Source organism: Vitis riparia, chromosome 14, assembly GCF_004353265.1.
Source record: "Vitis riparia cultivar Riparia Gloire de Montpellier isolate 1030 chromosome 14, EGFV_Vit.rip_1.0, whole genome shotgun sequence".
Taxonomy (NCBI): domain Eukaryota; kingdom Viridiplantae; phylum Streptophyta; class Magnoliopsida; order Vitales; family Vitaceae; genus Vitis; species Vitis riparia.
The window spans coordinates 27,940,709-27,968,283 of NC_048444.1; the positions used below are offsets into that span (position 1 = coordinate 27,940,709).

The following is a 27,575-nucleotide window of genomic DNA, read 5'->3' on the forward strand; positions in this document are numbered from 1 at the left end:
CATACATAGATAAATGTGTATTATATATATTAAAGCTACCTAGATAAATTTTCACATATCTGTTCACCCTTGAGGCTTGGATCAAGTGGTAAAGGGTTTTGTGGGAGGTTCAGATTAAAGACCCAATGGGACAAAAATTTACCAATCCAAAAAAAAAAAAATCATTATATGTTCAATACAATAAATCCACAATCACTCACATATAAACATCCTTCTGTCTAGAGTTTTGGGAGTTGACATGTCTAATACCCCATGTTTGTCTCATGTATCTCTAATATTGTTCAGGTTCTTTTCAAGACGTAAAACTAAATCAGGCTGATCCACTAATTGATGGGTTTCCCAAGTGGGTAAAAAATACATTGAAAATGGACATTGCAAAATCTTTTTTTCACCTTGCTCTTTGCATTGCTAAAATCATCCCTGCCTAAAAAAAAAGAAAAAAAAAATGGTAATTTGTAGACCTACATCATGAGCCAAGATAACTAATATGCCTAGTCTGAAAGCTACAAAGTGTATCATGTGAAACCAACAAACATGGAAATAAACAAAAATGTGTACGAATATTTAATCAGTAAATATGCATGCATTTCAAGTTCAACATAATGATACAGAAATTAAATGAGTAAAATGAATTAATTATAGGAAACGACATTTTTTTTTCATTTAACTAGGATGAAATCAATAAGAGCAACTCAACTCAAATGAAAAACAAAAAGAACAAAATTTGGACAATTGACAAAATTTCAATTAGTTAAGAGGTCATGTTTTAAGTTGTAGGCTATTAACTAATACCTGATCTTTCAAAATATATGTTTCAGGATTCCTGGTACTTCCTGGGACCCATACATCAGTTTCTGTACAAACGCCATAAAAAATTGATGTTAGCAAAAGCCAGACAACATTAAATCAATCACAAAACAAAATCTGCTCACCTTCACATTGGCATTATCAGAACCAGGACCAGCTTTCTGTCTTGGCATCATATGGAGACAATGAGATAAGACTACAAAAGATTTTGGAAAAATACTTAGCTCCCCCCTTTTTTTTTCCTGAAAAATAGTTAAACAAAAAAAGGAAAAAACCAAATTAAAAATAAGGAACAACATAAATCACCATAGCTTGAACATGAGCATCATTAGAAATTCTTCAATTAACCATAATGCAAAATGCTTTTGGTAAACATTAACCCAAAAACTGACTCCCATGGATAATAAAAAAGGTAAGATGACAAACAAAGCATCAATATAACCGTAAGAACATGGCATGAAAGAAAAGAAAGAACAATATCAAAATAGTGGCACATTGAGATGTTGTCAATATTCTAACATCTTTTAAATGATTGCAATCGATAATATCCGTGCAGTGCACCAACATAACATCTAGTAAAAGAACCCACGAGATAATAACAAAGTTGTATATAGTAGAAGGAAACAGATAAAAATGGTTGGGCATAGGAATGGCTATCAGAAGCGAGTACGAGAAGCGGCAGAAGAGAGCACCCTACACCAGTCATAGTAAAGGTTCGGAGAAAGTAGGAAGATCCAAACACACACATACAACTTTAACAATAAATTAAAAGCTTAACTAAGATTGTACAAGAAACATATCTAAAACCTACATTATCAAGTAATTAATGAATTGGGGATTATACTACTGCATGGAAAAATACCAAAAACATTAGATGTAGGCTCAAGGCCCCTATTCTCAATTTTTTTTCCCCCTACAAAGGTAGCAGGTAGGTGCTGGAAGGGAAGAACAAAAAAAAAAAATGATATAAAAAGCTAATAAAAAACCAATATGATTCAGGATCATAACCAATAGCCAATACTCTAGGATCTTATCCTGTTTCCAAATGGCAATGTTCCTTAATGACAAGCAGGATATTCACTATCCAAAAGATGCACCCTCATCATACTTTTTGATCAACAAATGAGAAGTGTATTAAAAAGCGCCAAAAAGGATGCACCAAAGTACACACGAGCAGACACTAAGCAGACCAAAGGATGCACCCTCATCATCCTTGAGAAACTCCATTACGGACACTGGGCAGGTTTCACAAGATAATTGATAAATAGGAAGTTTTTTAATTTAAACTAGAAGTATATAATTCTCCTATAATATAAGGAGTTTCCAGCCAACTAAAGCATGGTTGAATGGATTTTTTTTTCTTTGCAATCAAAGCTAATCCATGTTTAATTCTGGTTGTTGCTTCTCTTTCTTTCTTTCATTTATTTATATATTTATTTTGATAGATAAAGAAGTGTATCTATATATGTGTATATATTAGGCACCAAAAGAGTGGCCCAAGGAAAACAGGACGTATACACCTACCACCAAGAGGCTCAAACAAGAGAAGAATTTACAAAACAAGAAGGGCAACAAGAGCCCAACCAATCAAAGAAACTAACTAAAGTCAAAGAACCATCATTTATAAACATCTTATTTCCAACCAAAGAAAGCAAATACAAGAGCTTTTTATGTGATCTAGAACTCTATAATTCTCTTATAAATATAAGGAGTTTCCCTAACTAAAAAGTGGTCGATTGGATTTTTTTTTTGATAAGTAAGGATATGCATTAAAAAGGCAAAACGCCGCAAAGCATACAGGAAGTATACAAGGCAACATAAGCCTCAAAAAACAAAGACAAAAGGATTACCTCCCTCTAAGTGGAAGCTATCCACTCTAAAAAGCCTATAAGGGAGAACGCCTCCTCTCCTACATACAATTTGGCCCAACTCCATAAATTACAAACAAAAAAATTCTTTAACTTTTGAATATTCAATATCCCCCCCTAAAAGCTAATCTATTCCTCTCCTTCCACACCGTCCAAAAAATACACAACGGAATGGCAGCCCATATCTTTTTCCTTTTCTTTCCCACAAACGGACCCCTCCAACTAGCTAAAACCTCCTTTACAGTTTCTGGGAAAACCCAATTCACATCAACTAAACCAAAAATAATCTCCCATAATGCTCTAACCACTGTACAATGTATAAGGATATGATTTACACTTTCTTCCTCACTACCACACAAAAAGCAACGGTTTGGCAGTTGAAATCCTCTTCTTTGGAGCCTATCCAATGTTAGCACCTTCTCCCATGTCGCCTCCCAGGCAAAAAAACAAACCTTAGTTGGCACCCTTGCCACCCAAATACTTCTTGCAGGAAAACCTATATCATCAGACTTCGCCAACAAACTATAAGCTTCCTTTACCCTGAACTGAACACTCTTTCCTTTCCTCCACATAACTGAGTCTTCCTCCAAGGAGGGTTTGAAACCCCTCAAAGAGTGGAGAAAGTCCCCCACCAACTCCAACTCCCAATCATTGAAATCCCTCACAAAGTGAAAGTTCCAATTTCCTTGACCCAATTCCTGATCCCACATTTCCTCAACCGTTGAGTTCCTTTGCGCAGCCATACCAAAGAGATGAGGGAAACACTGAGACAATGGAGCTTCTGAACACCACACATCTGTCCAAAATCTGATCCTGTTGCCTTTCCCTACTCGGAATGTCATGTTATCCCAACACCACTCTGATTCTTTCCAAATCTCCTTCCAAACCCCTACTCCAACCGCCCCATTTGCCGTTTTGGGCCTCCAATCAAGCCCCTCCTGCCCATACTTCACCTTGATCACTTGTCTCCACAAATTATCTTTGTCACAAGCATACCTCCATATCCACTTGCCAAGCAAAGCTTTGTTCAACAGAGCTAGCTTTCTAAGACCTAGCCCACCTTTATCCTTGTCTGTACAAACCACCCCCCATTTGACCAGATGAGCTTTTCCCTCCATATGTCCCCCTCCCCACAAAAAATCCCTTTGTAGTTTCTCAATCCTTCTAACCACTATCTTAGGCATTCTGAACAGGGACATTTGGTAGATTGGCATGCTAGCCAGAGTACTTTTTATTAAGGTGACTCTTCCACCTTTAGAAATATATTGTCGTTTCCAAAGAGCTAGTCGCCTCCTAACTCTCTCCTCCACCCCATCCCATATATAAGGCGCTCTGTTTGGAGCCCCTAGAGGGAGACCCAAGTACTGAGATGGTAAAGCCCCCACCCTGCAACCAAGCTCAACCGCCAACTCCTCCATCTCCATCACCTCTCCAACTGGAATGATTTCGCTCTTGGCTAAATTAATCCTTAGCCCTGAAGCCGCCTCAAACCAGAATAAAATCCAACTTAAGTGAGTGAGGTGATCCTTTCTAGCCTCACAAAATATAATTGTGTCATCAGCAAAAAACAAGTGAGAAATGTTCATTGGAGGACCACTTCCACCCCTGATGTTGCATCCTGATAAAAATCCCCCCTCCACAGCTCTCCTGATAAGAACATCTAGCACTTCCATCCCCATAATGAAAAGATAAGGAGACAAAGGATCCCCTTGTCTAAGACCTTTAGAGCTAGGGAAGAAACCTGCAGGCACTCCATTGACCAACACTGAGAATTTAGCTGAGGATATACAACTCCACATCCACCCCACCCACTTAGACCCAAAGCCCATCTTTTGTAACACCTTCAACAAGAACTTCCAATTAATGCTGTCGTAGGCTTTCTCTATATCCAATTTGCATATAATACCCCTTCCTTTTTGTTTCTGCCACGTGTCTATCACTTCATTTGCAATTAGAGACGCATCAAGGATTTGTCTTCCCCTCACAAAGGCATTCTGAGAAATGGAAACCACCTTGCCTACTACTTTCTTCAGTCTATTAGCTAGCACTTTAGCCAACAGCTTGTAAAGCCCCCCCAAGAGACTTATAGGTCTGAAATCTCTAAGATCCTCAGCCCCACATTTCTTAGGGATCAATACCAAGAAGGTATTGTTGAGGCTCTTAAGGAAAGAGCTGTGATCATAAAAGTCTTTGAACATTTCTAAAAGCTCCTCTTTAATGAATTCCCAACAGCTTTGCCAAAATGCCATAGTAAAGCCGTCCGGACCGGGGGCTTTATCCCCATTCATCTCCATCAAGGCCGCATGAATTTCATCTTCTGTAAAGGGCCTCTCCACGTACTCAGCCTCTTGTGGACTGATCTGGTCAAATTGAAGATTCCCTATGTCCGCCTTCCACCCCGTATCTTCTGAAAGCAAGCTTTGGAACTCATTAGCAATTCCTTCCCTGATATCCTTCTCCTCCACCAACCACACTCCATTGATCTTTATTCTCTCCAAAGAGCTATATCTACGGTGAGCACTTGCCATGCGGTGAAAGAAACCCGTGTTTCTATCCCCCTCCTTCAGCCATATTTCCCTAGAGAGCTGTCTCCAATGCGTTTCCTCCATTATCACCCATTTTCTATAATTATCCTTTGCCTCTTTCTTAAGCTCAATTTCCTCCACAGTCAGAATTCTTTCATTTTCCTCCCTATCCCAGAATTCCACCTGCTGTAAGGCTAAGGATTTGTTGCTCTCCAGCTGCCCAAAAACTTCTCTATTCCAGACTTTCAATTTCTGTTTTATTTCCTTCATCTTGGTAGCCAATCTGTAGCTAGCACTGCCCCTAACCTCAATTCCTTGCCACCAGCTGTGAACTAGATCATTGAAGCCCTCTACCTTCAGCCACATATTTTCAAATCTGAAGGGGGTTGGGCCCCGTCTTATCCCCCCCCCACTAACGAAATTGGAAAATGATCGGACACCGGACGGGGCAGCCTACACTGATTAATCCCATTGAATTGATCTATCCAACAAGGGGATACTAGGAACCTGTCCAATCTTGCCCAGGCCTGATTGTTCAGTCCCCCACTCCAAGTGAAATCACCCCCCTGAAGAGGAAGGTCCACCAGCCCCAGCTCATCAACAATTTCAGCAAATTTCCTCATTGCTGAATTTATTCCCCTCTGACTACTCCTTTCCCGTGGAAACAGGGTAATATTAAAATCCCCCCCTATACACCAGGGGTCTTCCCACAGCCCTCTTATCGCCCCAAGCTCATCCCATAAGGCATCCCTTTCCACTTTGGAAAACAAACCATACACTCCCGTAAAAGTCCATATAGCCCCATTCTCTACGTTCCGAAATCTGCAAGATAGCGTGAACTGACCCTCTTCCCAATCTATCATATTCAAGGTCCTTGTATCCCAACATATCAAGATTCCTCCTGAAGCCCCTTCCGCATTCACAGCTTTCCAAGCTAGGAATCTTCCGGATCCTAGGCTTCTTGCAATGCTGTCCGACATAGCTTGGATTTTTGTCTCCTGAATACAAATTACATCCACCCTCTGGTTCCTTATGAACGTCTTAATAACTTTCCGTTTAGAGCTATCATTTGCTCCCCTCACATTCCAACTCAGAATTTTCAACTTCATTGGGCAATCACAATCTGACGCCCTTTGCCCTGTACCGAGCCTTTCTGTTTAATTCCTCCCTCATAATTAATGGAGCATTCCAATCTTTTTAACTCCCTTTCAAATTTAGATTTGTCCAGTAGCTCTTTACTATGGATTTTCTCCTTCTTTTTCTGATTTTGGTCAGGAAATTCAGAATTTCCTTCTCCAACCCCTCCGTGGAGAAGCCAGGAATTGGCTGAATTTCACCAAAGCCATTCTCCTCCCATTTATCCTCCTGCTCACCTCTCTCTGTTTGGGAATCACAAATATCTCCTATCCCAGCAATCCCTTGCCCTTATCACTGTGGTTATCTTTGCTCCCAGTTCCTTACCCCACTTCTTCCTTCATTACAGCCCTCATACACCGTTAGCCACATGGTATTATCATCCCGATCCTCCTCATTCCAGTCCCCAGAATGATCGAAAAACTCCCCCCCGGGAGTCCGATCAAAATTAGAAGAGTTGAGAAGAGAGGTCCCCAAATCCCTTTTCCCCCAAGAGCACAATCCCATTCCATACCTCATTGCCTCCTCTTTAAGCGCCTTATCCGTTTCTGAAATCCCAGCCACGCCATATAGTTTCCTCAAATCTTCAGTCTCCGTGCAACAAAAGTTCAGGCACATGAGGATTACCTGGAGCTGTTCCCTTCTGCAGAGGATCCTTCTTCTGAGGCTATTTCGGTCTGGACTGCTGAGGAATTTGGGCCTTCCCTTTGCTTTATAACTAACTGAGGAAACTGGGCCTTTGGCGACATTGGGCCTTCATAAGAGCAGCCCACTTCATCACGTCTATGGGATGGGCCAGCTTCTGGGCTAACCGCCACACCTTTCAGCTTCAGGCCCAACACACCACTCTTCAGCCCAGGCCCTTCTCCCCCTCTTAGCTGCTTTGGGTTGACAGATGGGCTTAAGGAAGCTCCATTTGGGGCCCAAGAGCTGGAAGTCGGGCTTTGAGAAACCCGACCCGAACCACTCCTCTGCCACACCCGTCCATCTTCTGACGTCTGCAGGGTCTCGAGACCCACACTCACCCACCCCTTCCTCACTCGCTTCTCCGCGCGTGAGATCTCCTTACCCCTGTCCTCACTGCTGTGACGACCATCACTATGTCTGCAACTCCTCCTTATCACGGCCGACGTTCCCACCACAACGATACAGCATAGACCTCGTCCTCCACTTCAACTTCTAGGACGTTCGGTTTAGCTTCGCCTCTTCCTCTCACCAATATTCTAGCCCACTGGAGCTCGCCCATCGTTCTCGTTTGGTCGTCGACTGTGATAAAGCCCCCACATTCATCCCCCACCTTCTTGAAGATCTCCGAACTCCAAAGCGAGACAGGAGACCAAATAATCTCACCCAAATATCCTCGGGCTCTTCCTCCTCTGTCCAACATCCACTCCTTGGACTCCAAAATCCAGCCCTAACTGAATCCCATCCATCCTGCGATTTCCAGAGGATACCACACGACGGGCCTCTTCCAAGTCTTCAAAGTCCAGCAAAACCCTTCCTTACCCAACCTAGCCAGCCCTAAACTACCTTAAGCTCCCACGATTCTGCCCAGCGTCGTCCCACCTTCTCAAGGTCATCGTCTTCCCCTGAGTTGTCTATTTTACTCGCCACCACACAATACTCCAACTTCTTGAGCAGATCCACTGATTCCTCCCTTTTCGCCTTCACTGTGATTACGTTTGTTTTACCCAAAAGAGCTCGTTTTGCTATTGAAGCATACGAACTCCCCCAACAATCTTACCCGTATCCTTTACAACCTGGGTATTTGAACTACTACCAAAGGAGCCTACCATCTGGGTAAGCTTCTCCGCCATGGTCACCCATCCCCTTTTATCCCTTTTGCCTCTCGGGATGAAGACGCAGAACCATTTCTTCTCTAGGTCAGAGACCCCTAGCCGGATAAATCCCCCGCTTCGTTTTTTCCTCGCGACATGGAGTACAGTCGGCCCTGCTCCTTCCATTCCCTTCCCCATCTTGCTTCTTTCTCATCCATTATACATAGATTCAGGCCTTCCAGGAAAAGCCCTAGTCCGTGCGCTCCCAAACGCACCCATGACGAAACCCCTCCCTTCTTCTCCACAATGATAACCTGGATTTTTCCTTTTCTATCTTCCCCGATAATCTCAAAAGCTTTGATTCCACCGTGAAGCTATACTCCTTCCGTCTGCTTCGCGGCGCCGGCCCCTCCTCCCCCTCCTCACCATCGCACTCTCCTACGCAGTCTCTCTCGCCTCCTCTCGCTCTCTCTCTCTCACCCATTTTTTCCTTTCAAGGGAAAAGACCGTGGTCGATTGGATTTTTATTATCCCTAACTAAAAAGAGATTCAATTATGTGTTATTATGTGTTTTTTTAGCAGATTTAATCATCGTAGCCATGATTAACAACATTAACAAAGGATAATAAAATTCTAATGCAATCCTTTGTATTTGGCAAACCAATTTGCAAGAACAAAAAGTTAAATCCACAAGGTTTCATTGTAGTAGCAATGGTTTGATTTTCAGATCAAGATAAAAAAAATTGTATATTCAATTGAAACTTAATTTATAACCATAATTCTATTTCATATACTCCACCAAAGACACATGAAATATTTATAAAGATAGATTAAAGAAGCTATATTTGATTAATAATTGTAATATCTGGACCTGGAAAGCCAGTGACACCAACAATATCACCCCGCTTCACACCAGAATGGAACCTAGAAAATTCAGCCTCATCCATATCCGAGCTCCTGCATCAATGAAATGCATAGTCTATTAGCGCTTTTCAAGAAGGCAAAAGCCACAAGAAAACACATAATAACACATAATTGAATCTGCTAAAAAAACTCATAGATACTGTTATTTTAACACCTTCACATATTTAAACAAAAGCTATACACATATTGAAGCATGAGTTACACAACTAAAAAAATATCCTAAAGTGACAAGAACTTTTATTGTATCTCAAGCTCCTGCACATGGAGCAGACACATATACCGCTAAACACAGATGATAACTCTCAACAAGCATAAACCAGACTAACACAGGTTGTCTTAAACTCCTAAACACTTAACGGGGTAGGTAGCAGGTGGAAAGGGGGAGAATTGGGATGTTGTGCAAAGGCCGATTGTGCTTGTGTGTATAGGAAACAAGTTCATATCTTTAAGTCACCTTTAACATTTTATTTTATATTTTTGATAGGTAAATGCATAAAAAATTTTATAAACAAAAAGAGAAAAGGGAGTCTAAAGGCCAACCCAAATGATACAGGGAGTGTACAAGAGACACCTAAAGGCAAAAACAAAAAAGAAGAGGGGATACAGAAAAACTCACCAACCCTCATCTAAAACCCAACCAATCAAAAAAGTTGATTAAAGGTAAAGGTTTTTCATCTATACACGACTTAGACCAAGACCAAAGATTACATACAAAAGAATTTTCACCCTTTGAATCGAAAGATCCTCATTTTCAAAAGCAATCATGTTTCTTTCCTTCCAAACCAACCAAAATAAACATAATAGAGCTACCATCCAAGCCTTTCTACGCTTCTTGCCCACAAAGGAACCATGCCATCCTAGGAGGGTATCTCTAGCTGAAAGCAGAAGGACCCACATCACACCAAACAGCACAAATAACAACTCCCACAAAACCCTTGTCTTGGTTCAATGGATTAGAATATGATTAATAGACTCCTCTTCAACACAAAAGAAGGAAACATCTATTAGCTATGGGCCACCCCCTCCTTTTGAGTTACCTTTAATATTGAAATTTAGAATGCCAATTTGAAGAACATATCATTGAAAACCAACTTAGCATAGGGTATGGAACAGTGGTTGAGCTTACTACATATAGATAACAAATCAATAATAGAATAGATATAGACCCTTCTCAACTCTATAGAACCCATCAGGAAATTCAAGAAGATGTTCAAGAAGTATAACAAAGAAAGAGAAAAAAGCAAAAAAAAAATCATATTAAATAAGTCACCAGACAGAGCATAATGGAAGCTAGCTTTTGATCTGAATATCAAGGATTTAGACAAGCAAATACTAACAAAAACCCTTGTTGAAAATTATTGCCCCAACCTTACATAAATACAAGAAAGAGCATGGATATGTAAATAAGAAGAAATAATAATCATTAGATACCTTGCATCGGCCATAACTTGAACTTTAGCACCATCACCATGCAAATCATAAAAAAATAGCTTTGAAGAGGATGACCGTTTGCTCATTATTCGCCCTTGTATAAGAGGAATATTATAGAGATTAGCATAAAGAAATGCAAAATTACAACAGGTACAACACTAAATGTGTAGAACCCCCAAATTTCCAATACCAGCCAATGATACTGTGACATCCTCCAGGTGATCCCCATTGCTTAAGGCTCCATATTTCTCTATGTATTCAAGGATAGATAGTGTAACAAAGAATTTGTGAGGATATGGATTTTTTCCAGCAGCCTTTTGAGCTGCAAGATATTTCACCCTATTTTCAAAGTATTGCTGCGCAAGAAATCAAGCAAAAAGAGCAACAATTGAAGGTTAATACCATAGAGAAAAACATTAATAGAAAGGTTCACTTGGAAACCATTAATAGAAAAACATTATTTAATCAAGGGGCGACAAAGCTCTACAGTTGGATCCATATCTTCATCATCACCAGCCATGGGTTTCTGCACCTTCGAGCTTGAGACTGCAGCAGCCTGGAAAAAGAAAGGGACTTATATAGAATGAAAAACAAACAAGAATTAAAGACTAAAATCTTCTCAGGAAATAGAAAACCTTAGAAGTAGAAATATCTTATTTTCAGAAAAAAAAAATAGAAAAATCAATGTTAACCCTCACTTGTGATTCAAATATTAAGAAGGCTGGTGAATTCCATTAGAACCGGACTAAGACCTCTAACTCTCAGTTTAATTGTTATGGAAAAAAAAAACGATTCCATCATCCCCTGTTGCAGAAAACCAACACAAGAAGAAAAAAAAATGCATTCATGATGGAGTTTACAACTTCAAAATTCTTTCATTTTCTTTCCTTTAATTCTCTTCAAAACCAAACAGAACCTAGATTTAAAAGGCTATTGAGGCTCATGCCTTGAGGCTCGCCTCAAGGTGAGGCTATGCAAATTAGCCTTGAGGTTACAGCCTCAATAGAGGGTAATTGAGGCTATTGAGGCTTAAGTCTCAAATATTCAAAGGGTTTTAATGGGTTTAGGGTCTTTATCGACTTTTTGTATACATTTGTTAAGAGGTTTAAGCCTCAACATTTATTTGTTGTAGTGACTTGTGCTTTTATGGGGTTTTCGTATAGATTTATAAGTTTTGACTTGCATCCAATATTAGGGTTAAAACTTTTAAAAAATAAGGGCTTAGTTGACTACCAATTAACCCTTTAAATTGAAATGAAACGAAGAGATTGGGAAGAAGAAATAAAAGAATTATTGGTCATTATAGTGATCAAGCTTACATATAATCATTATCTTATTATTGATGGATAAAAGAAAAAATATCACTATAATCAATGGATAAAGAAGAAAAATGGATTGACATTAACATTGATGGGGAAGATAATAGAACAATTGGATATAATTATGATTCATTGGAGGATCCTACTAGTGATAGTGATGGTAGTTTTGAAGATTATTGGATAATTGCACGACAGAGTTGGATTTTAGAAAAGACAAAGAAACTAAATTAGAAGCTATTGAAAATAACATAACATACAATTAATTTGATTATTATACATTGTATGGTTTTGTTATCATTTAATTTTCATGTGATTTTATTAATATTTTTCTGATTTTTAAGATTTTTTCTTTTTATTATTATTGAAGTCAAGGCTTATGCCTTGTTCTGCTTTGAGGGTTATGCTTCGCCTCATTTAGGCAAAACACCTCAAGACTGTCTTTAACCTTTTAAAACATTGATAATAAATAAAAGTTCCTCTCAACAGAACCTATGTCAACTGCATGGCTTAAACAAGTTGAATTTCCCTGTTTTAGAAAGCTGAAAAATTAAAACAAAAAGAAAATCAAATTTTCTCTTCAACCAACAGACAATTAGGATCTAAGAAACTAATCACCTGCTTTACTTTTTCCTCCTCTTTGCGCTTCTTTTCCTCCTCCCTCTGCTTCATCTTCAACTCCTTCTTCCGAGCACTACCAAAAGCAATCAACAACACAATTTCAGTCAAAACACTACCAAAACCTTAGTTCCACATTGCCACTATTTGCAGCCAAAAAAAAAAGAAGCACAAAGCCTCCATTTTGACTAGGTTTTCTTGTCTTTTCTCAGGAAATAAACAGAGAATTATAGTACGAAAAACTCACTTTTTGCTTATGGTTTCAGATGAAGAACCATCCATGGATAAATCCGAGATTGCTTTGGCAGCTTCTTCAGCAGCACCCTCCATTGGAAATGTAGCTTTAGGTTTTTTCAGGCTGTACATATAATTTTTTTATTTTTATTATGAAGTAAATATCACCTGAACCTTATTTCCCATCAATTATTTACTTCACTTGTTCACCATGATTGGATCAAAATAGATCCAATCCACCATCAAATGGATCTGCTCGTACTAAAGCTTTAGTCTTAGGGAATTATAACCATTAGATCTAAACAATCTTTTAAAAAAATTCCCAAAAATTACACTTATCATTTAGATTTGATTAAAAATGAAACAATCATAAGGTACACGTCATTTGCTTATTGGGACCAAATCATTTTCTTGATTTGTAAGATCTTGCTACCAAATGCAACGCATATGATTTTTCTCATGGGGCTCAAAAATGAAAACAGTGAACAAGTAAAATCTTGTCAGTCTCAAATCATTTTCAATGGTTAAAAGTCCTCCGAAACTAACCCAATTTCATACAATGTTTTTCAAAAAAAATGCTACCAAACATGTTTTCCAATGTCATGTTCATTTTCCTCTTTTCAATTATAGGAAAACAGTTTTCATTGTCACTACCAAACATGTTTTTCTTGCAACAAAATAAATGAAATGCATGTATCATTTCAAGCACCCAGTTTCTCCATTAGATCAAAGACAAATGCATGCACTATACACATTAGTTTCTACTTTGAGACACTCAAAGCAGCACCTAGCCAAAACAGGCAATCAAAACAAAATTTTCTGAAAAACCACAAAATATATTTCAACAACTCAACATTATTTCCTCCATGCAAGCAGATCACAACAAAAAAGGACTCCGATGACAACAAAAAAACAGTAGTGTTGCAGAAAATTAAAAAATATATATATTAAACCACCGACACTGCCAATTTCATATCATCATCGCAACAATTGAATTATAATAAAACAAAAGAAAAAAAATATATAAATAGACACAGGGAACCGATAATCCAACAAAAATTTTGTGAGTTGTAATCCAAACTGCCAATAGTTCAGATGTTCAAAGAGAAACCCTAGAATTCAAAACTTATGGTTGTAGCATTCCCAATTTATAAAACGCTTAAGCGTGAAATCTGACCCTCTGTTTGGATTACAAGGAAAAATGAAGAAAAATAAAAGAAAACCACACTTTGATTACTATCTCTCGAGCCCTAGATGCTGCAAAATTTAAGATTCAAAATTTTCTTTCATTTTCTCAGGCTAATCGCAGGCGATTTTCTTATTATTAATATTATTATAATAAACCCGGTTTAAGATCTATTTCTTCTGTCCGAGAAGTCTTCCATTAATTGCTCTTTTCTTTATCAAACTACAACGACCCATTTTAAATCAGGGTTCCGTGATTTTATTTTGGTTATTTAGGAATAAGCCAAGTTTGGCAATTGCTTGATTTTTTTTATTCTGTGATTTATGCTTTCATTTATCTATGCTTTCCTTTTATTTTTGTTGAGTCTTAGGCATAAAAGGGACTGGTTCTAGGTAGAGACAACAAAAAATTTATTCAATAAGAAAATTCTATTTTTCCATAGTCTATACTGTGTCTTCTTCTTCCTGGCTGTTTCACTGGTATCAGAGCCACAACCTGACACCTAGAATGGTGGATGGGAATAGAACACAAGAAGTTCATCATTAGGAGGATTCCGTAAAGCAATTGAAGGAGACCTCAGATCAGCAATCGATAGAGCTGAAGGAGTTAACCCGTATGATGATAGCAATGAACCTCAAAATTGATCAACTAATGGAAAAATCATTGGTTCTGACGGGTTCCATGGAGGTTAGTAGTTTAGTTCCAACCAAGCCAAGAATAGGTTCCACTTCTAGCATGAATCATTCACAACCCAAATTTTCTAAATTGTATTTTCCAACTTTTGAGGGGGAAAATCCTACGGATTGGGTGTATAAGTGTGAAAGGTTTTTCAAATACAATGAAGTGTTGAAACATGAGAAGGTTGGGATTGCCTCTATTTATTTAGAGGGTAAGGCTCTAGAATGGTTTCAAGGTTATGAAGCTTCTCTTAAGGAATTGAATTGAAAGACATTCACTGTAGATGTAATTGTGCAATTTGGACCAGGAACGTATGACAATCCGATGGGCTAGATTACGAAATTGAGGCAAACCACATCAGTACGAATTTATCAAGAGCAATTTGAAGCCTTAATGGCAAGGGCTAGAGGCTTAACCGAGGAATTTTTTGTGCAATGCTTCATAAGTGGTTTGAAATATGGTCTTCCTTTGCCTACAACCTTATAAACAAAGTGTCATTCAAAGGAAATAGGAAGTCGTCTCCTCGATTCTTTGGGCCATATAAGGTTATTCAACGGGTTGGACAAGTCGCCTACAAGTTGGAGTTACCAGTTGAGTCAAAAATCCACCCTGTGTTTCATGTTTTTTTTTTTTTGATAAGTCACCCTGTGTTTCATGTTTCTTGCCTAAAGAAAAAAAATTGGGAAGTCGATCACTCCCTTCACGGAGTTACCAACAACACGAGAAGATGGACAGCTGCAACTTGAGCCCACTTCTGTCTTGGATAGGAGAGTGGTTCTGTGGAACAATCATCCGGTGACACAATGGTTGGTTCAATGGTCAAATTCCTTTATGGAAGATGCCATGTGGGAGGATGCATTTAAGTTACAACAAAAGTTTCCTCTATTTCAACCTTGAGGACAAGGCTTTTCTGAAGGGGCAAGGAATGCAACGACCCATTTTAAATTAGAGTTCCGTGATTTTATTTAGATTTTTTATTCCGTGATTTATGCTTTCCATTATCTTTGCTTTCCTTTCATTTTCGTTGAGTTAGGTATAAAAGGGACTGGTTCCTAGGTAGAGACAGCAGAAAATTTATTTAATAAGAAAATTCTATTTTTCCGTAGTCTGTACTGTGTCTTCTTCAGTTCTTCTTCCTGGCTGTTTCACAAACAGCATTGGAATCCAAGCTTTTTTGCTAGAATCTTGTGTAGTTGAGCTAGTGACACAAGAGATTCATACTGAATCTGACTCTATAAATGTAACTTTCTTTGTCATTGCCATATGGCATGAGAAGGAGTTAGCACAGTCAACTGACTCAACAGTTAGCTTCTACCATTCTCACTCCTATACTTAGACTTAATCAAAGTCGACTTCTGGAAAGGAGTGAAAGAGAGAGAGGATCCGGAGTATAAGAAGGAAGGGAAGAATTGCAGACAGATAGTAGATTGGAAGACAAGGTATCGAATCTATACTGAATTGAATGGACGAGGAATTGACGTAGGGAAAGAAGAAAAGAATCCAAACTTTGAATAGCACGAAAAATGCCATTATTTTCTCAGCACCCAAACGATTGTATATAAATTGGGGTATAGAGATTGGAAGTGTACCTAGTAGAATTGACCGACACGCAGCGTTTGGTGAAGGAAAGATAGAAAGCTTTTGAGTGAAGAGAGATGGAGGCTTCTCCTGCTGCTGCTGCCGCCGGCAAACCCTAGAGAGCTGGAGGCTTCTGCGTGAAGTCTGATGACAGTGCGCTGAGCCTACGTGTAAACCTGAGTTCGTTCTGGTGAGGCCGGCCCAAATTTTTTGACGCTCTGATTTCTAGCCCATACCACTAGCAAGATCAGTACCTTTTTAAAAAAAAATGAATTATGGTTTATTAATAAATTTTTTGTCTTTTTTAAAGAAATTGACATATTCTTAATATTTTTAAAAAATCGTTTTCAACATGCTTTTTTAATATTATTTTTAATATTAGGATGTGTTTGGCTCCAAAAAGTTTATGAGGAAAAATGTGAAGAAAATAAAATAGTGAGAAAAAATAAAAGTAAATAAAAAACAATAGATTTAAAAAAATCAATAAATTATTAGAAATATAATTAATATTTGATAATCATATTAATCAAATTTATATAATAACAGAAAAGGTTTATACAAGTTGAATTTCCTTTAAATATATTTTAAAATTAAATAGAAAAAAAAAGTAAAGATAAAAAACTATTAAGAGCCCAATCTGCAATGCTTTTAGAATGAAAACTTTTAAGAAAAATAAGATGTATAATAAAAACAATTTGAAAAAGTTAAAAAAAAAAATTAAAAAAATCCCTTATATTGTTTCTAGACAAAGTATTTGATAGAAAACTCTCCTCAAAACGCTTATAAAAAATAACATTTCCATTAGAAGTGTTTCAAATAAAATTTTTATCAAATACACTCACCCAATTATATTGTTAATTGAAAATAGGTTTGATAGTTTATAACATTTATATTTTTAAATTTTTTTCAATAATAAATATGAGGGATAGATTTGTACTTTTTTTATTTTTTATAAAACACGTAAAACCTATTTGAAAATGTATTTTAAAAACAATTCTCAAAATACAGTTTTATGATGCTTTCTAAAATAAAATCTTATTTGAAATTTGGAATGTGCTAAATTTGTAATTTAAATTTTCTTTTTCTTTTTTTATATATATTTCTTAAAAATAACTTTTACATGTATGATTTTATTTTAATTATTGTTCATATTTGTATGATTATTTCATAAACAATCCAAAAAATAAAAAATAAAAACAATTAAAATATGTTTTAAAATATACACTTTTCGAAAGAAGTTCTAAAAAAACTAGAGTATTTTTTGTTATATGATTTAAAAAAATAAAAAATAAAAAAATATTTTTAAATTTTATACCAATATTTAGTCGTTGTTCTTTACAAACAATTTTTAAAAACAATGTGAAATAGATAACAATTTTTAAAAAACAAGTAAGTTATTTTCACTAATTCCTAAAAATAAAACGAAAGCATGGATTTATTTGGTCATATTTAAAAAAAAATTATTTTTAAGTTAAAGAATAGACAACAGTTTTTAAAAACAAGTTTTAGAAAATATGTTGAAATTCATGTATTATAATTTCCAATCGGAATTGTCTTAAAAATCTTCCCAAATAATGGAATTGTTTGAGTGGGAATATAACCCCCCATTCCCATTCTTGAATTCCGTAAGCCAAACGAAACCTTACACTCTCCACAATCCTACAAATTTAATAATATATCATGTAAATAAAAATAAGAAATAAAGAAATTAGTTCCACTATATGTATTGAAAATTCTAGTGAAGATGAGAATGAACAATGATATTTATCATTACCTTAAAAAATGAAATGAAGTTTATATATTTATTTTGTTTTTTACTAATACCAGATATAATAAAATTTTCTTTTTTATTTCGATCAATGAACACAGTCTGCATTCCTGGGAAACAAACATCGGAGTAAGCAAAAGCCTCTCAACGGTTTCTTCGGGTGGCTGAGGCTGAACCTGTGTTTTCAGAGAGCCTTCGTAGAATTACATCATCAACTTCATCTGGGTAAGAGCATATAATCTCCATCTGCATTTTCCTCAGTCCAACAGCAAACCCCAGGGCTTCACTCATGGCGATTCGGGATACCGCCAAGGCCTCCAGAAGCTCCTGATTGCAGAGGTAGTAAGAGCCTACCTGGCTGAGAACACGATCGTGCCGTTCTTGGAACCTCATTGCTCTCTCTTCAGCGTGTTCCAGGGCCTCGCTTATGATCCTCAGTTTCTCTGCTGTGATCTGTTGACTCTGCCATTTTTTCAGGTTTGGCAAACAGAGGGAGACCGACATGGAGAAGCCAATCAAGACGTAAAAGATGGGGCCAAAATCCATTGATTTAGGCGAGAAAAGGATGAACAGGAAGAAGAAGAAGCAAATGGCAAAGGGCTTTTGATTCTTTGCTTTTGAATAAGTACTTAAGAGTAGCCTTTTCCTCTTTCTAGTAACCTCACGTTCGGGGTTGCTTGAGGAAAAAGGCAATACGGGGTTCTAACAGCATACTACTATTGTGCCTTACCCAAGGTCCATGGACAAAGTTCGGCATCTTTTGAACTGTGGTCTGCACCTGAACAAGAATCTATAACGTCTAGTGATAAGAGACACAATTTGTTGTACTTGACATTGATGCATTTCTTTTCTGAGTTTTGGTTCAAATCCATGAGCAAAGAGGATGAAGGATGATTACTTTGCAGTTGAAAATTCTTCCCTTAAGATTTCTTCAGCAATATCCCCATTTCAAAGTTTAATTTAATTTATTAGCTATTCTACCAATACCAATCGCTCACACTCCGCACTTCCAAATTTAGATAACTGACAGAAGGAAGAAGAATAATGAAATTGTGGTTTTAATACATAAACAGCATGGCAAAATGGGTCTAACTTATCGTTTCTGTATTGAGAGTTTTGCTGCTAACCTTCCACGAACCGTTTTCATGTTGGGTTGATGTTTTCTTGATTTTCTTTTCCTAGGCTTTCTTTGGGATCGCCTCCTTTCTAAGCGCTGGCGACGAATCTCAGGATCAGCCCAGCCTTTTCCCCATTCTGAGAAAGTGGAATAAGATTTGGGGTTTCTCATTGAGAGCAGCATATCTGCTTGGGGATAAACATCGAATGTTTGCTCTGTTGTGGATTGCAAGAACTCCAGTCCCAGTTTTGTTGGCTTTGGAAATTTTATCTGGACATGGATCTACACAGGATAGTGCAGTTAGAATCATGATACAGAAATCACCTGAAAATATTTCACATAAAAATGCCTCATCGTCTAAAATGGAATATCAATTCTTGAGTATACCCTGTCCTCTCCCTCTCTGATGTACCCTTTATCTTCCATGATTCGAGCAAGACCTCGCCACCATAACAGATCAGTTGCTGCAAATTTTTGAAACTGTGCATGCAACCATCATAAAGAAAAGCATCAAACAACTGAAATGAGAGAATAAAAGAAGAGCTGTTTATCAGCCTGTACTGATTCAAGTACATTTCATATACACTGAATCGAGATCAGTAACTTAACAGAAAAAAAAAAACCAACAAAGCAGATGGGCATGCAGATACACCATAAAAACACCGTTATGATCATTTACCCACTTTCGTATGGAGTGAGAAGGGGAGATGAGAGAGAAGCTAAATTCAGAAACTACCTGTTCTCTTATTCTACTGACAAGCATCCTGAGATTTGGTTTATCCATGAATCTCTGCTGTTCAACATCACCATATATCACATCATCATACAAATCATCCACAAAACTGCTCTTCCCCTGAAATACAACGTATACCTATAATTTAAACACAAGAAGAAAACCAAATCCCCATGTCTAGAACATAAAATATGCCCATAGATTATTTGGAGTTTTGACAATCCACAAGGGTAATTAACTTGCAGCTACAGTGGTTCAAAATCTTATAGCATTCTTCTTCCTCCATTTTTCAGTTTACTCTTTCTTGATTTTATTTACATTGAAAACATTTATATGAGCAGTAAAAGAGAAAAAGAGTTATTAATTATTGATGAGATTAAGAATATGGTCTAATATTAAATGATTCTTGAGATGGTGGAAATGAGTAAAATTCAGAGTTCTCCATAAGTCAAATTCAGAGTTCTCCATAAGTAATACAAATATTCATGGTAGCAAGTAAATTTGCAAAAATTGTAGAGTGTAGGACACAAAAAAAAAAAAAAAAAAAATAGCGGGAAAAAAATTTGAAATATCTGTAATGCTCACATAATGAGCAGCAATCACGTGCATAAAAGTATCTGCCTCATCTTTCAAATTCTGCTTTTCAGGAGGTCCATTAACACACACATCACACCTGCATATGAGGCAGTCCTATCAGGATAGCTTTCAAAAACAAAAAACATGTTAGATATGCTTAACTTACATAAGAAATGCTGAAGAGCAAAAACTCATTATTCACATTATGTATGACAATAAATTGGCATGTGCTCATAAGATCTAAACATTAAACTATTCATGAAATGTTTAAGTCTACAATTAGAACAGGATTAGTAACATGGCCTCTGGCAAAATACGAGACAAATATGGCTTTTACACTCTAGGAGATTCATATTTGAGATAATAGCTTCTATTACAACAGCCATATAGAAGAGATCCTCAAATGAAAAGAAGACATACATACAAGATACAACTTTGATGACAAAAATCCTCCCCAAAGTACTCCACAAGTGTTTTGGCTCGACAACATGTAGTATTCATTCCATATCTGTAAGACATCAAAGTAAATATAGAATGGATGTAAAAAGGAGAGAGAAAGTTTGCAGAAAATGTATTTAAGACAAACCTGAAGCAATCAGATAACATCTTATATGCTTGTTTTGTCTGATCTTCACTTCTTTGACTTGGCAAAAGAGTTGGTACTCTTGAAAGGTTAGCATATAGAACTGCTTGACAAAAATAGAACAAATTTAATAATAATTAATATTATTAATAGCATCATCAATTTTAATTTCAATTTAGTTCAATTAAAATGAATAGTGGACTGTCCCTATCCAATTATTTTGAGTTTATGACCTGGATGTGAATCCTTCTTTGTGAAACAAATATAACTATGGGCTAGAAAGGGATTTTGAGATGTCATTTCTCGACAAAATATCATTTGGATATATCAATAGTTGTATCTGACTTAAAAAAATTTTGTCAAATAAGTTTTTCCATTCCATCAAAATAATGTCTTTTCTGTAAATTGTAAATGAACTCACTGCAATCTGCTAATTTCCCATCCCTCCCAGCTCGACCTGCTTCTTGATAATATGCTTCTAAACTCTGTAGTTACACCAACAAATAAAAGAAACTAACAAAATCAAAAAACTGAAATTAATTTACCAAGAAAGAGATAAATGATGCACACAATAGACATAATAGACAAAAGGTAAAATAGACCTGTGGCCAACCATAATGGATGATTCTTCGGACATTTAACTTATCAATCCCCATTCCAAAAGCAATTGTTGCAACAACAACCTGGAGGGTTGAGAAAAGAATACTCCAGTCACAAACATTTGATATTACATTTATATATATATATTATATGCATAATAATGGAGTATGAGGTGATGGCCAGCTGTTTATCCATGAGGAATGAAAGAGGAAAGGAGAAGAAGGACGAGGAGGAGGATTTCCATGAAAAAAATCGAGAATGCGAGAATTAGACCATCCACATCCTTGATTTGATAGATTTGATTCTGAATTCAAGTTAATTTGTATTATCAAAATTTAAGCCACACATTAGTCCCACAAGATGCATCCACATGATTTATCTGGATAATCCAAGTAGGTTGACAGAAGTAGCTACCCACAAAATTGATTTGTTATTTTTGTAAAGACAAGACTCGATAATAACAGTACAATGTCCAAGGCAGTGCAGAGCAAAAATGAATTAAGAAGGTGAAAAGAAAAATATATCTGCCAAATGTTCTCTCCACCAGGTTAATTTTGAGGAAAATTCTCTAAAATTTGATTTGTAATCTGAAAAAAGCCAAACAGAGGATACTCCAAAATGACAATCTGGTTAACTTCCACAGAAAATATACAAGGCATACACAAGACAGCCTATGATTATCTTTTCCATTATCTACTTGAGAAGCTTTATCATCCATACCTGTAAAGCATTATCATGGAATTCCTTGTGAACACGCCTTAGATGTGATTTCGGCAACTGGGGAAAATAAGCACCAATATATTAGCTGTGTACCAACCAGAAATGAGTTTAAACAGTAGTGGAGAGCCAGCAAAATAGCAAAGACTCAGTGAGACTCACATAAGCAACAACAATGAAATGTTGGGAAAAGTTAATGACCAAGAGAGTAGAGTAGAACAATTAAAAATTATAATTAGCATGCAGAGTTTAAAGTGCACATATAAATTGAAATTGTATTTGACCTCACCCAATCAATTTTCTGCAGTTAACTACAATGGCAAACCTAAAAAAACTTTTAACTTTGGTCTGTGAAAAAAAATGAGGTTCGTAAATTTGGAAACAATAACTAAGTCAAAGGAAGAGGAAGGGTTGGAATAATAGAGCAAGAGTTCAAGAGCACAAGTGAAATAAACTCAAGGATAATAATTACTCTATATTAATCTGGAGTATTTCGTGTGCTTTATAGTAAAATTTATACCTTCGCGTTGTAAGCAGCAGCCTTTACACCACACCGACAAAGATATTTTGCTATGTTTAATGTTTCTTTTCTAGTAGGAACATATATGATAGTTGGTCCTTGTTCTAAAGGCCCCTTCAAAAGTGTCAATCTTTCATCCAGTTTCATTGATGGATCCAATGTCTCAGATGAGACAAATGTATGTTCAGTAGGAGGTTGTCCAGAGAATTCACCACAGGAAACTGCAAGAATGGAAAGAGCAGGGACGAATCAGCATATGGAAGAAATAATCATCCAATATGCAAGTTAATTCAAGCTTGGTGATGAAAAAAATTTATTTCAGCATCGTTCATGAATTCCTATCAAACTTTACATTACACGCAATACATTGTGTAAATTTAAAAAGAAATATTGAAGAAGTAATAGTACCATCCCAGTCATCTACACTCTGAAAGAGGTCAACCTCATTTTCCAGATATTCAACTGACATCTGTCTCTGCTTTGAAGCAGCTGAGCCATTTTCCTGCGATGAATTTGCTTCATCATCATTTTCCCCAAAGTAGCCATCACCATTGTTTTCCACATCACTTGGAGACATTCTATCTGCCTCAGATAAGCTCCTATCAGCAGAGGTGGTGGAGTCATCAGATGCATCATCCAACTCTTGAGAGAAGATCTTCTGTTTCTTCTCACCAATCTTGCTCTTTGTGTACACATCTATCAACTCAGAGAAATCCTTCTCATAAGAAGATGGAGATGATGTTCTACTATGTTTAACCTAAAAATAGCAGCAAATGAATTGCAAATATTGTTACTGTAACACATAAGGAAGTTACCATAAGACATAGTAAAAAACAGAGAAACGTGTAAATATATGATCCTTGACCCAATGAAAGAGTTCTACTACAAAGGACTTGAAGACAATCCTTATAAGGACTCCTTGGTGTGTTTGAATTACAAAACAACTAAAAATGCATGATATCCCAGGAACAATATTCAGAAACAGAGAACAACTTACTGAAAACCTTAAATTTGATCGGAAAAATGAAGTGAGCACAATTTTTGTTTCCTTTGACATGCACAGTGAATGAAGGATATCTTCTCGGACACGAATTGTTGCAGTAGCAGTCAATGCCATTATTGGTATATCAAATTCTAAAAATTTTAAGCTGCAAGCACTGAAGTTCTCTCGCAAGACAGATAATCGCCTGAAACATGTGGAAACATGTCTCAAAATATACTGATAATTCTAATTAATGATGTAAGAAATAGGTTTGGGAGCCCAATACAAAATTTGTAGGCATAACAACACAATTAACAGTAAATTGGATAGATAAGGGCATGACTTTTAGACTTCGATTGACAGGTGGAGGACTAGTAACTTGTGCCATCAAGAAAACATATCAAGCCATATACAGAAAGAAATTAAAAGAACAATAGGCATGGAACTTATTTTCTAAATTGGATCCACTATATCACTCTCACATCCCTGCATGTTGCACCAATTGCACAATTGCAATATTGATGGTTACTTGAGGTTATATTTAAGGACAGATAAAATTGTGATAATAAGCGTTTACTGCAAATAATCCAACTTTCATGGTAGTGATATAGACAACAGAACCTTTTTTTTTTTTCTGATAGGTAAAAAAGAGCTTGTATTAGAAACATCTAGAAGCGGTGAAAACAGTACACATGAAGTATATAATCAAATGCTCGAGAAACTAGGCAAAAAGAAGACAATTAACCTTTCCCCTTACTTAACAACAGCCACTCAATAAAGTAAATCATAGACAAGGTATGATCCTCTAAATACACCCTACCCCAATTCACAAAAGTATACAAAAAAGAATATTTGATATAGACAACAGAACTAAATGATGCTTTAATTGTCAAAGAGGAAGGAAAACCATCAAATGGGCTAGAAGAGAGAAAGATACCTGTAGTCGGGTCGAAAATCATGGCCCCACTTAGAAACACAATGAACTTCATCAATTGCAAATAGTGCAATTCCGCGATTTTCTGCAAGCCTCTGAAGCGGTTTTATTAGTCTGCAGAATAAGAGAATGCACTTGCTGTCAACATACTTCTTTGAAACATAGGACTCACGGTATCACAAATCTCTTACCTTAATACTGTCTCTGGGCAAACATAAATTATCTCATACATGCCACTCATTGCTTTTTGCTCCACACTGCTGTCAGGTTGTCCAGACCCCAGAAAGCAAGCTGACACCCCATGTTTTGCAAGCTTTAAGCACTGATCATGCATTAAACTTATCAAGGGTGAAATTACTACCACAACCTTTCCTGTCAGAAGTGCTGGGACTTGAAAACAGAGAGATTTTCCTACAGAAAGGCAAAATGATCTGAAAATTCAACAATTCCATAGCCAATTAATGCACTTAATTAAATACACACGAAAGAGACATTAAGAAAGATTAGTTTACCAGATCCTGTTGCAGCAAGAACAAGACAGTCTTGGTGAGCTAACCAAGCAGACAGGGCTTCCTTCTGGAAACTCTTCAAGGACAAAATCCCAAAATGCTTGTGCAAGAGACTATTGACTCTTTGCACCCAATCCTTTTCAATCTCCAGCTCTTGTTGGCAACAAACTGGCAGTGCAGACAACTCTGAGGCAGCTTTCAAATTACAACCCTCACCAGAAAATGACGACACCTGTTCTTCCAGATGACCAGACAACATCTCTGACCCATAGGGTGATACTGCATTATATACAGAATTAGTTCTGATCCGTTTGGATCTACCTACTGGTTGGAGATGTTCTGTTATGCTAGACTGACGCATTTGATCCAGAGAGTGCGAGGAGATCAAAGCTGTTTTGTCCAGAGCTTTTCCAGTGCTGGTAGAACATTTAGAATTACTTGATGCCCCCCTACTGGATCTATGAGGACCATTCAAAATAAACTCAATAGCATCATCTAATGATGGACCAACAACTTCTATAGCTTCTGTAACAGCTGAAAACTCAAATCCCATTTCAATCAGCTCTGCAATGACTTGGTCGGAGTGTACATGGTTGCCATCCATACTGTGAAAACACTTTCCAAGAAGAAAAAGACACATGTTAAGAACAAGGATTATGTTGACCCAATTGGCTTACTGCATGCACCAATCAAAGTAAATGGGCAAAATATATTAAACAATCAGTATTCATTCATTATAATGACAGAAAGAGTCGTAACTCAAATAGAATGTAGTCCTAACAAAATTATATGAAGAAAGTGGTGTGTCAAGTTGGGAGCTGTTGTGAAAGTTTCACATTCCACTTGGTTATGAGAAAATATGGGAAAGAGAATAAACTCATACCTCAAGCATTTTCATTTTCAGAACCTAGGAAAACACAAATCCTCCACACAGTTAAACCTAGCAGACCTATTTGGCTTGACTTAGATGTGTGTTTTCTTTTCTTCTTCTTCTTCCTTATTTTATTATTTGTTTTGAGACTAAAACAACATGAAGCGAAGAATTCCAAATTTTCTTTCCATTATTTTTCTTTAGTCATCTCAACAACCAAACAAAGTTCATCAAAACCTATTTGAACAGAAATAATGAAGCTAGGTGATGGAAAAAGGGATGATGATGAATGAGGGTTTATTGAGTTATTCAAAAGCAGCGGAGTACTATGGTCATTCCACAAGTGAATCGTCTAGTTCCAACTTCCCATATTACCCATTAGGCTGAAAAAAATAGAGGAAGTAAAACATGTTACTCAAATTAAACATGCTCTTCCCCAAAGAAGGGTCATAACATATAATCAGGCAAAAATAATTTCAAGATTTTTTTATTTTTGCATTTTTTTTTAATGGTTAATATAAACACATTTGTATATTGAGCACAGAAATATATCCACTAGTAACCATCTTGAATCCAGATTAATACAAGCCAAATTATTATCTACAATTGCACTACCTTCTGTTTGGCTTGTGAGAAAACTATGGACAAAATTTTAAAAATTTCAGTCTCAGTTTCTGGGTTTCTGAAAAATGAAAAACTCACCTCAACCAAGTTTAATAGTGACAAGTGCAGTTGAATGGAGGTTTTATTTTCCTCGGATTCAGGTAATAACAAATCTAAAATTCAAAACACTAATATCTTTTATTTTCCCCCAATTTGAATCTTGAGATAACTGAAACTTTAGGTTTTCCAATCCCAAAAGCCCCTTCCCACCAAAAAGTATATAAATAAACTAAATATAAATATAAATACAAACACAAATAAATCAGTTCAACCACACCAGACAACTGCATTAGGTCATTTCAGTGGAACATCTAGATTTCTCAAATTCAAAATAGAGAATTATATTCAAATTTTCAATTCCCTTTCCTTCCCCGATTTCCTCAGAAATCAAACGGAAGATTAACCGGAAAAACGACAACATTTTAATAAAACAAGACTATTTTACAAGCTAAATCAACAAATAGGGAAATAAGAACCACAAATTTTAAACAAAAATAAGTTGCGAGCATTACTCAGTCAATTGAAACTAAAAAATAGATGAAAAATTATCGCAGAAATTGAAGATTCAATAAATCTGGTAATGTGACTATGGTGTCTCACCTGTGTAGAGAGATTGGCGATTAAGGATGAACTGGAAACCCTAGAACTGCCGAGCTGAGAATCGGAGGGGTAAAGATGGAAATATCGCCAACGCGCGAAACTTTAAACGAAGTGTATGGTTGAAGGCGTGAAGGGGAGATCTCGACATTCAGTGGCGGAAAATAAAACGACGTCGTATAATAGGAAAAACCCATGAAGCATACTTGTGCTGCATCGAGGCAGGCAAATTAGTTAGTAATAACCCAACCCGACCTTTTTATCAGCTTAATTTGTAAATTGGATTGTGCTTCCACCACCAAAAAAAAAAAAAGTCAAACTTAAATTA

At 36.7% G+C, this 27,575-nt stretch overlaps 2 protein-coding genes across 3 annotated transcripts; both read right to left on the reverse strand.

Annotated features, from left to right (window-relative positions):
* Nucleotides 1-8,951: 8,951 nt before the first annotated feature.
* On the reverse strand, nucleotides 8,952-16,270 carry LOC117930622 (lysine--tRNA ligase, cytoplasmic-like). Its single transcript, XM_034851255.1, has 7 exons — nucleotides 16,089-16,270; nucleotides 12,649-12,759; nucleotides 12,402-12,477; nucleotides 10,955-11,023; nucleotides 10,658-10,823; nucleotides 10,468-10,561; nucleotides 8,952-9,069 (listed from the first exon to the last, which is right to left on the reverse strand). The coding sequence occupies exons 2-7, from the start codon at nucleotides 12,729-12,731 to the stop codon at nucleotides 8,952-8,954; spliced, it is 606 nt and encodes a 201-aa protein (XP_034707146.1). The 5' UTR covers nucleotides 12,732-12,759; nucleotides 16,089-16,270.
* Nucleotides 16,271-18,855: 2,585 nt separating this feature from the next.
* On the reverse strand, nucleotides 18,856-27,372 carry LOC117929712 (ATP-dependent DNA helicase Q-like SIM). 2 transcript variants are annotated; one of them, XM_034850092.1, is made up of 16 exons: nucleotides 27,251-27,372; nucleotides 25,120-25,721; nucleotides 24,799-25,018; nucleotides 24,611-24,721; nucleotides 23,689-23,878; nucleotides 23,100-23,448; nucleotides 22,692-22,912; nucleotides 22,175-22,231; nucleotides 21,457-21,537; nucleotides 21,276-21,339; nucleotides 20,858-20,957; nucleotides 20,696-20,779; nucleotides 20,281-20,368; nucleotides 19,699-19,815; nucleotides 19,350-19,442; nucleotides 18,856-19,244 (listed from the first exon to the last, which is right to left on the reverse strand). In XM_034850092.1, exons 2-16 carry the CDS (start codon nucleotides 25,718-25,720, stop codon nucleotides 18,939-18,941), a joined length of 2,682 nt encoding a protein of 893 aa, XP_034705983.1. In that variant the 5' UTR covers nucleotide 25,721; nucleotides 27,251-27,372; the 3' UTR covers nucleotides 18,856-18,938. The 2 variants fall into 2 exon arrangements, with proteins under 2 accessions (XP_034705983.1, XP_034705982.1); XM_034850091.1 differs by having other exon boundaries at nucleotides 25,120-25,732.
* Nucleotides 27,373-27,575: the final 203 nt, after the last annotated feature.

Excerpts from the sequence above, each read along its gene's own strand:
- LOC117930622 (XM_034851255.1), bottom strand. The coding sequence starts at position 12,731 with ATGGAGGGTGCTGCTGAAGAAGCTGCCAAAGCAATCTCGGATTTATCC. Across the intron at positions 10,824-10,954 it reads ATGAAGATATGGATCCAACT|CAATACTTTGAAAATAGGGT; the intron begins GTAGAGCTTTGT and ends TTTCTTGCGCAG. Across the intron at positions 10,562-10,657 it reads TGTCACAGTATCATTGGCTG|GGCGAATAATGAGCAAACGG; the intron begins GTATTGGAAATT and ends CTCTTATACAAG.
- LOC117929712 (XM_034850092.1), bottom strand. The coding sequence starts at position 25,720 with ATGGATGGCAACCATGTACACTCCGACCAAGTCATTGCAGAGCTGATT. Across the intron at positions 20,369-20,695 it reads TGTCATCAAAGTTGTATCTT|GTGTGATGTGTGTGTTAATG; the intron begins GTATGTATGTCT and ends CCTCATATGCAG. Across the intron at positions 19,443-19,698 it reads TCAGTAGAATAAGAGAACAG|TTTCAAAAATTTGCAGCAAC; the intron begins GTAGTTTCTGAA and ends TTGCATGCACAG.